Source organism: Chanodichthys erythropterus, chromosome 1, assembly GCF_024489055.1.
Source record: "Chanodichthys erythropterus isolate Z2021 chromosome 1, ASM2448905v1, whole genome shotgun sequence".
Classification (NCBI taxonomy): Eukaryota; Metazoa; Chordata; class Actinopteri; order Cypriniformes; family Xenocyprididae; genus Chanodichthys; species Chanodichthys erythropterus.
In genome coordinates, this window is record NC_090221.1 from 22,637,387 (window position 1) to 22,648,044 (window position 10,658).

The 10,658-nt window shown below is 37.8% G+C and overlaps 1 protein-coding gene across 2 annotated transcripts in view; it reads right to left on the reverse strand.

The window, feature by feature from the left end:
• Positions 1 to 8,312, reverse strand: part of stox2b (storkhead box 2b) — an 85,970-nt gene extending 77,658 nt beyond the window's left edge. Inside the window, exon 1 of one of the 2 annotated variants that reach the window (XM_067382182.1) lies at positions 8,207 to 8,312. Coding sequence is in view for 1 of the 2 variants with exons in the window: in XM_067382154.1 (XP_067238255.1) it covers positions 7,543 to 7,870 (328 nt within the window). In the remaining variant the exon portion in view is untranslated. Of the gene's footprint in view, positions 1 to 7,542; positions 7,871 to 8,206 lie in introns of those variants that run through there. The other variant, XM_067382154.1, reaches the window with a different exon arrangement.
• Between the last annotated feature and the right edge of the window lie 2,346 nt (positions 8,313 to 10,658).

Here is a 10,658-nt window from a genome sequence, read left to right on the forward strand (position 1 = left end):
TTTTAGTTTCTCTTATAATTACTGAGATCAGGATTTCAGTGCAATAAAAAGGTCTTGGATCGTTGCACAGGAAAATCTCAAACCAGTGTTAGATTTACGAGCAGTATAGTCAGTTGAGGGCATGGCCTTCTCTCCCCTCCCCGGATTCAACCTGTACAGACACACACATACACACACCTGAGAGAGCTGACTGGAAACAATGCACACAGGTGAGACCACACAACCCTCATTCAGCCACGGGCAAATCAGAAATGTCTCATTCTTGCACACATTCCTCAAACACACACACACACAAACTCAATCAAATACTGTGTGTAATGTTGTTAAGACATGCTTGCCTGAGTCACGGTATAATTTGCTAAAAAGTAAGATTTGTAATTTAAAAGCTACCATTTTAAAAAGTGCATAATCTGCATGTACACCCTAATATTATCTGAGCTTATTTCTTCTAACACTGGATTTCACTTTGAGAGAATACAAAGAAAGCGAACAGCCACCTGTTTAACACTTCAGCCTCAAAGTTTAGTGCAAAGGAACAGATTTTTTCTAAAGTGTTGTGTTGTGTTCTGAGTTGCTGAAATTAAATGGAATAAAAATTCATGATTATAGTGACCTAAATGATCACAGTTATTAATATTATCACGGTACTGTTAAATGTGCTGAAAATGTTCAAAATGTACTGATATACACTGAAATCAATTCACCAAGTTGAATGGTTGAATGAATGAATTTTATATAAAAAAAACAACAAACAAACAAAATTTGCCCTTTTTCTTTTCATTAAAATAACATTAACAATGATGGCCAGATTTTAATTGGAAAAAAAAAATGCTGGTTGGGTGACGTTATCATTTACATGTTCAAACAAAGTTTTGACAAAAAAGTTTTTTTTTAAATGATAAACCCACATTTCAGCCTCTAAGTCATTAAGAAAAGTGATTCAAAATGAAATGAGTCAAATTGAGGTATTTTATGAGCTCTGAATAATTCTAGACACCTTACTCATATTGTTTCAATTTTTAGAATGCACATTGGCTTATTTTCCTTCAGGTTAAAATTTACAACAGTGTTTAAAAACTCAGTCCTATTTTTCCTCAACAGTGAAAGCGTTTTACTCACATTTGCGACTGTGTGCGAACTGTGAAATGTATTTAGGAGCACGTGCCCCCCAAAAAAAAAGTCTCCATGGGTCCTCACTTTCATGAAAATGAGGGTCATAAAAAGAGTATTAAATTGTATGACAAACCTATTAAATATTTTAAGAGATCTTACATTTCCGGATGGAAAAACAGGACCCAAAATACAGCCTAATGTGATTATTAAATTCCAAAAGTCAATTATTTAATTAAATAAATATGAGTACTGCATGTTTCAAAGTAGCAACACAGGGCTGTTGCACAATCTACAGGCTTGCGGTTTCAGAGCAGCTCACAATCAATGAATAATACTGTGCATTTGTGCCAATAGATTGCTTATGTTGATTAATAAAGGAAAGATGATATAAGGAAAGATTATTTAACACATTATTACATAGGTAATAATGTTCATAATAAATAATAATGTAGGGGTGGTTCAATGGTTTTTTCTAGGCTTGATTGTGTTTTAGGGACGCAGTTTAACATGTCTTAATGCTTCGTTTTTTTGAAAACGCTGTATTTTTCATATATTTTAGCTTTATTCTACACCTCTGTTTCCACTGTCATATGAACGGCTCGTTTGACTTCCTGCTTCTATGAAGCCACTCCCTCCGAAATACGCAATGTGCTCAGATTGGTTAGCGGGCCCAGTGTAATCCAGAGCCATTGTGATTCGCTGAAACATCCGGAAATGCCACGGCCCTTACCATTTGTTACGGTTACATGGGCTTCGGTTATATTGTATGCTCAATTTGATTATATTGCTGTATGTATCAAATTGAGCCTGAATCAGACCGAGATGAACAGCAATCGCGGCTTTTAAAGGACATTTAAGAATGGTATTTGTGTCAAAAGTGTTTAGATGCTGTCACTGCTGTTTGTTAGCTTTCAATATACAGTTTTATCCTGATTAAAGCTTTACTGTAGCCGAATACATGACTGAGTAGACGCATTTTTGTAAAGGTAGCATTTCATTTACGGCACGAACAACTGTTTACCTATGAACATAGAAGTTTGGTGGTGTTTGTTGGAGAAGCATGCACTATAATACAGCTAACTGGCTAGCGAAGCAAAAACAAGTTGCTCTTTGTATAAGTCCTTGATGCAACCAAAAATAGCAACAGAACTATACGTTTAAAAGACATGTACAAACAATAAAACGTACTTACAGTTTGAAGCCAACAGCAGCTTCTGCTTTTAAAGTGGGAACTGCTTCATCTTTCAGTAAAAGCCTTTGTGCAAATCCAGCATTTAACTTGTGTAGATTCTGGAAACTGTCTTCAGCATTGCGTCCAGTGTAGAAAATATCAAAGATTACAATGGGTTCTATTATCTTTTGACGCGTCGTGCCGCTCGTGTCTGGTGTACACAACCCTTCCTCTTCCACATGCTGTGCCACATGGCCTCACACACTTTGTTGCGTGTTCCCGGGGGCGTGTTTTGCAGGGTTTATGATGTCACCAACCTGGGAAGAAGCTTGTTGTAGTCCAAACTGGTCGTTTTTGTAGGCAATAAACTGCCATAACTTTAAAAGACAATATCTCCGTTTGCATTGAACTTTGAGTGCTGTAACTTTGCAGATACTGTTTATGCTCAAGCAGCAACATTACACACTAACTAAAGTTTAAAAAGGGAAATCGCATTAAACCACCCCTTTAAGGATATTTATTTAGTTTAGTTTTTTTACTCATAATTTCCACTCTAAAATATTTTAGAGCTTGGCATTACTAGAAAAAAAATTATAAAATTATAAAAAATAAACAAAAATCAGGCTACCTATCAGGTTTTCTAAAACAAATAAAAACTACTGTTACCATGTTAAATACAATAATTTTTGGTAACTTCACGACTTACTAATTGACAACGTAACTATGACGCTGCACGCTCATAACTTTGATATACAGGGCGAGTCTCTGCATTTGCGCACTCAAGTGAAGAGCTACGAGCACAGTATAATGTCCGACCGTACTGTAAAATTTGTTTTTCTGAGGTGAGAGATTTTTTATTTATTAACAATTTAAGAAAAAATTCTGAATAACATACAGACTGACAACATCTCATCCAACAGAAGATACTGAATCAGGCAACGCGTTTTCTCAGGCAACTTTTACTTAAACTGCTTCTGACAGAAGTCAGCTTTCACTTAAAATAAAAGTCCTACATTAGAAAAACATTTAGAAACATTTAGTCGTTTTTGACTACACACTCTGCGACCCACTGAAAAAGATCTTGCAACCCACTTTTGGGTCACGACCCACCAGTTGAGAAACACTTCCCTAGTGGGCCTAGGACCCGGGTAGAGAACCAATGGTCTAATTATAACAATAGTAAAAAATGCCATAACATGCACCACAAAAAAGTCAATTTAAAGTTCCCCTAATTCCCAATCTCCTATATAGCTTTATATGTTTTGAAGGTCAAAAATCACTTTAAATTTTCTCATAATATATATTAATTGCACATTACCTAATTTCTCAAAGAGTATGAAAATGGTTCATTCAAAGATTCAGTCTAAACCCCTCCTTTCCAAGAGCCTACTCTTCTGTCATTGGCCAAACAGCCCAGTCTGTTGTGATTGGTCGACCGCTTACAACACGTGTCAGAAAACCAAATGCCTACTGCCATATCTGAATCTCAGCTCTGGAGGCTTCCTCAGCACCTAATACAGAGTGATACGAATGACAGCGTCGGTTTTTCCGTATCAATTCCAGCACAGGTCCTCATTCTTTTGAAGAACATCCAAAGTGGATTTGCAAAGTGGATCTTCTCCACATCAACAACACGAACCAAACTTTTCCAGGCCTCAGCTACGACTACAGTGTTTGAGGGTCAAAGTTGTTTGCGGGCAGCCAATGAAGACCATAGACAAATCCGGCGAAACACGGAAGTAAAGCAGCGCCGCCATTACTGCGTGCCTTGCTGATAAGGAAGTAGCAGAAGTAGCGTGTTGGTCCCGTAGGCTGTAGCAGATGTTAGCTATATAGTTTTTTTAGTACGTATGCTGTCCAGTAATGCCGGGCAGAGCGTGTTGTGTGGTTGGTTGTTTTAACAACAGTACAAAACTACAGGCCTGGAATAAAACCGTTTGTGTAATCCACAAACCTTTGTTGCACATTGACTGCCCATGTTTACGGCCATACGGAGTGCACAGAGTTCCTGGTCGAGCGGAGGACCAAGATGTGCGTCAAAAGTAGATGAAACACATAACCGAGATGGCTCATCGCATGCCAGATGATTAATAAAATAATCTTGAATACCTGTAAGAACATGTATTTTATTGCTACAACTGGTCGTGGCTAAGGCCATCCTTAAAAATATTTTGGATTGCCGTAACAGCCAAAAAAATAAAAAATGGTCGGTAGGTCGTAAAAAATGTAAAAAAAAAAAAAATTATTGCATCACATTAAGTATATTGTGATTGTCAAAACATTTTAGTAACTAAGCTGAATTTTATTAGGTTTAGTGACATGTTACAATGTTTACATGGTAGGCTACAATTTCTGGTAAGCTACACTTTTTTATTATTTTTATTCAATTATTATTATTATTATTAAGTAACCTGCTCTGTCTAGTCTGTTGGTCTCTCTGTCTTCTTTACTTCGCGATTTTTCTGTGCGTGAGAAAATGGATGTGTGGCGTGAGAGCGTGTGAAAAGCGTCAATTGCGTGTGTCTCATATTTTATTGCATTTGTATTAGCCGTTTAAAGAGTAAAAAAAAAATCCGTGGTTCTTAACGCAATTACAATCGGCAAGTCGGTCGGACTAAAAGGGGAAAAAATAATTAATTGGGTCGTTCGGGTTATGGCAAACAAGAATATTTTTAAGGATGGCCTAATAATTATTTGAAACTTGTGAAGCTTGTGAACATATTAGCAACACAGCTAGTAATGACAGAGTTCGGTTTTATTGTTGTCATATATTAATACACTTCTTAATTACATTACATTACATTTTTACATTATTACATTATGTTGTCAATAAATTACCTTTATCGGTAAGTTTTGGCCACTGCCTGACATCATCTACCCATGTTCCCTTTCACCAGACATTTTCTTTAATGAGCAGGATGCGCTTTAATTGAAATGTCATTAGAGGGCACCGGCCGGCAAGTGCCACACTTCGCAGGCACGCAGTAATGGCGGCAGGCAAGATGGCGGCGCCCGTAGAGTTTGCGGCGGATTTGTGTATAGGCGGGCATTATGCAAATGTATTACATTGTTACGTAGCTATGTAACAGGAAGTGAGACTGGAAATGCTGATGACTCGTTTCAGCAGAACTTTAATTTGTTGTGCACTTTGATCTTTAAAACTTCATTCACAAACAGCTATTATACACACTGCATGGAAGGTAATATTCAAAAAAATATAATAGGGACCCTTTAAACACTTTCATGCATTTTCTCTTTTCTTGGATGATCAAAACTTTAACACACCATTGAAAACTCATTACATATAACTTTCTGAACTCTTTTTCATGTCTTAAACACTTTATATCTAGTTCATTTTGATATTACATTAAAGTAAACATGCAAAGAATTTCTCTCTCCATCAATGGAGGGTTTTTTCTCTACAACTCAGCTGTTCCGCAAGACATGTCAAACACAAAGAGATGGATACAGCATAGCTCTTTCTCCTGCAAAAATAGGGGCGGGAGATCAGAGAGAGAGAGAGAGAGAGAGAGATGCAAGTAGAGTTGGAGAGAAGAAAGAAAACCCTGATGCCTAGAGCAACAGTTCTCAAAAACCTGCCGTTTGTCAAGGTCCAAGGTTCCTTCCTCTTCCCTACACTCCGCTAAGAACATGGTACAATACACAGACCTGTCCCATAATCTACTGAGCTGCAGTAGCAGTAATGGCTACAGATAAAGAGCGCTGCTGTCCTTAGTGTGTGTCCATGGGGCTGAATATGGGACAGCAGTTTTCTGCACTAATTAGTCTGAATAATGGAGCCGAACTTCAGGGGTCTTGATGAGGATGAGAGTCTATTAGCTTCATACACAACTTCAAAACTCAGAATATATTCAAAGAGACTAACAAAACCAATCAAAATCTTTATATTCTTAAGACTATAATTCTCACAACATGCAATAGCACAACCCTGACGCTGATGGGAAGGCCTGTTCCTTTAAGAGGAAGACCAACACATGCATCCTCTGCCTTAATGATCACAAGAAGGTTTCAGGTTACAGGTGATCAAATGCCTCAATATCTCACAGCTGAATACAATAGCAGTGTCTGAAACTTGAAAAACATTGCATTTGCAGGGAGAATTCAAAGACAGGAAGGCATCAATTCACATCTGAATGTTTTTGTAACACCCGGTTTACTAAGACACCTTCTACATTTTTGAGGTAGCATGATCATTTTTATAGAGAATTGTAGTACTTAAAATTTGATTGGTTGCTTCTACCCAAAAAATAAATAAATAAATAAAGTGTGCTTTATAATTTAGGCTTGATTTTAATGGCCCTGTAAGCCATTCTGAAAGAAGAAAACTTTCTTACAAAAATATTAAGTCATTGACTGATTGCATTGAAAAGCAGCAGCCTTTGGTTTCGGACAGAGCCAAAAATGACTTCAAAATATTGATTTGTAAAGTGCCCATCACAGAACAAGCAAGCACAAGCAAATCATGTTTTCAAGGACAATAAAATATTAATTCTTAAAAGCACAATGGAGTACAGCATCTAATTTAGGACAGTATCTGACTCAAAAGTATTACAAATGTAAATTTCCATATTCCTGAAGATCTACCAACTTGAAAAGTTTAGATCTTAGTTATAAATACAGCTTAAAAAGAAACACAAGCTTAATATTTATTTACTATTACATTATTCATATACCATGGTAAGTATATGGAGTTCCAAGGTTCAGCAATGAATACTATGAAATGATCATACATTTTCAATAAAATACCACTACTACTGTACTATACATGTCCAAAAAGTACATATAATTCCATGGTACTCTGACATTTACCATAGTATTGAACATCTGCCATATTCACAAACCATGGTATTTATATTGTGCTCCAATGTACTTCAAAGAACACCATAAAATTACTATAGCACATATCCAAAAACCATGACACTATCATGGTGCATGACCGAAAAAATCACAATATCATAGCACAACATGATCATTCAAAAGGTACATTTATATATACACTCCATGGTACTACATGGTACTATATGATAATCATGACAGTCCAAAACAAGGGCATGACATTATCATAGAACATATCCAAAGACCAGTGGCACTACCCTGGCTGGTACCATGTTGAAACGCATAGTAATACCATGGTAGGCTACTTTGTTAATGGAGTATCTCCAGGAGCAAGACTGGTCACCAATCAAGTCCTGAGTGTTGTATAAACATCATATATGGACCATATTGATCATTCTTACCGAGGTATTTGATGTCGAAGCCTTGCGGTGGTTTGAGGGACCTCCTCATCCAAGCCTCCCTCAACACCTCCAGGTGATCCTCCTTCCCCTGGATCAGTAACACATGCTCATCTATCCAGCCCAGGAAAAAGGTCTCGGCTATGGCATCGGCCACCATCTTATTCCAGAAATATTTCATGTTCAGTGATTTGAAGTCGGCGAATATCTCGTAGCCGGTGTGATGGTGCGGCGGCTCCTCGCTCTCCGTCACCCCGGGCGCGTCCTCCGCCACGACGCGCGACAGCACGATGGCCAGCGAGTGCGGCGCGATCTGCAGGAAAGGCTCCATTGATCCTCTGAAAGATGCTTCGTTAGACTCGACGCATTCCACGCGCGTGGAAGCGCAAATAAGGCGATTGATTGATGGATGGATGGATTGATTGACTGATTGAGCGCGCGCCCGCAACCAGACAAAGAGCGCGTTTGCGCGTTAGTTCATTTGACCTGCCTGTATAAGGTGATGCAATTGCTGTAATAAAAGAACATTATGGTGATGTTTAAAGGATAAGACCATTATTATTCCAAACAAAGGCCTGGATGGATGCGGGGTGTCATTTTAAAGGTAAAATGCGCAGGTGATCATGTTATTCTCCGCTGAAATCGCCGCATATTATCCATTCCTCACCTTGATCAGAGACATCGGCGTGAAAATAATGACATCCTCTTCCAGCAGGGATGCGGGATGAAGAAAAACATTATTTTAACGTCCATGGGTGAAAAATAGTTTTGCGCCAAAACAAAAATGAGATTTCTCGTGCTATTTTTTTTCCTCGTCGAGATGCTGTGGATCCCTGCAGGCCGGTGCGTGACGATGCCTGTGTGGTTTACGGTGTGTAAAGCAGGTTATTACCTTGAAGCTCCAGCAGCTCGGATAGTGACGCCCTCTAATGGGGGAGGAGAGATGCTGCAGGCGCAACCCTTCAAATGCCAGTCAAAAATTGATATTCTGCCATTTACTCACCCTTAAATCGTTCCAAACCCGGGTTAACTTTCAACATGACTTTCTTTGTTCGGCGAAACACAAAATAAGTTTAATGAATGTGTTTTCAAACCAATGGAAATTAATAATGTCTGAAGATATCAAATGCATACAAGATCACCGTAAAAGTGTTCCACTCCACATATTCCAAAGCTTTTGCCAGGATAGCACTTTGGGGTTGAGCTTTTGGGTGGGGGTTGGATGTGTTTTTTGTCTGGTTAGAAAAATTTCTAATAGCCTAAACTCTTAGGAAAGCGGAAAACACATAGCACAAGTAATATGGATCACTTGTATGGTGATGTTAATGGTAGGCCTATCAGTATACTATGGAATTACCACCTTATAACATTAGTGTATCCTTTTACTACCTTATTGTTCTTAACATATGCACAATTATTATTAATACAAAACAATAAAATATACAACAAGAGTGCAATAGCAGGACAATAAACAAATCAATAGGCTACTTATAGCTATAAATATCCTTTGAAAAAAACAAATGTAACTGCATCTATGTCATACTACTATTTGTCGTACAGTGCATTTACCCTTGGGTTAGCAACAGTTTGACCTACACAATATTAGTGACATTAAAGAAATTCATATATACTTAAACAGGAAAACTTGTACTTCCCTTGAACACTTTTTTTTCTTCATTGTATTACAGAATCATTATGTTTAATGGAGGTTACATCCCACTTACCATCACAAATTACTCTATTGCGACAAATTGGTGGGGGAAAACTCCAGACATCCTGACAATAGCATTTAGAATGGAGAGAATCACCTTATTTTACTACAACATGATATCTATCACAGCAAGAGGTAGGGGTGTCAGTTTGATGGTTTTCTTCTGTTTTACTCAGGCTCAGACATGTAAACATGTCTCTGGGGTGCTATTCGGTTCTCCTGTTTCATAATAGCCACAGGTGAAGTGTAATTTAATGCTTTAGAATGAAGACATTGAGCATGTTGCTAACCTGCAGAAGGATTTTAAACCTGCCTGTTGACTCCGCAACATTTTCCCTTTGTTTCAGTAAAGGCAGGGCCGTTGTTAGGATGACGAAAGGTGGTAATGATTCTAGGTGCCCCCAGCCTTAGGATTTCAACCGACCCCCACCCCACAACAACAACCTGTACCAGGGCTCCAGATACCCCAGCTACAGCCCTGAGTAAAGGTATAGGCAGTTATTACTGGAATCTAAGCCCAATCATATTGTTTTATTAATAAAAAAAAAAAAGAAAAAAAAAAAAAAAGGGAACACTTTACAATAAGGTTCATTAGTTAGTTAACGAACTAATAATGAACTGCACTTCAACAGCAGTTATTAATCTTAATGTTAATTTCAACATTTACTAATACATTATTAAAATCAAGAGTTGTATTTGTTAACATTAGTTGATGCACTGTGAAGTAACATGAACAAACTGTGAACAGCTGTATTTTTATTAACTAACCTTAACAAAGATTAACAAATACAGTAACAAATGTATTGCTCATGGTTAGTTCATGATAATTAAAACATTAACTAATGTTAACAAATGAACCTTATTAGAAGGTGTTACCAAATAAAATTATAACAAAAAATATAAATAAAAATATAACTCGTCCAGGTGACATTTCACTAAACTAAAACTCATGTAATTGAATATAGCAATGTTATGGTCTTGGCAGACTAGATCTGCTACGCTGCTGCTAAGCAAGTATGGACTTGCTACTGCTAATTAATACAAAGACATGATGCAGTGAGCATGTAATATATGCTGCTGCTGCATGAATAGACAGACATAAATCCCATAGCAGATCTAGGCAGGTGGAGCTGGGGAGGTGGAGGATTTCAGAGAAACTCTGATAGCATGCTGCAGGACTAGCTTACAGTAAACGATGAACCAGACTATTTAAATGTTGAAAAAGCAATTTCATTGGCTACAGGATCAGCAGAGGCCAATCAACTTGTGTCATGCGGTAATTTTTGCAGAGACCATGTAAAGGTCCTATTAGTCTGTGCTTACGCTGGCGCCGCGTTCGTTCCGTAATTTGAATAGGGAAGATGTAGAACATACAGCATAAGCTTTTTGAAGATACGGAAAGCGGAAA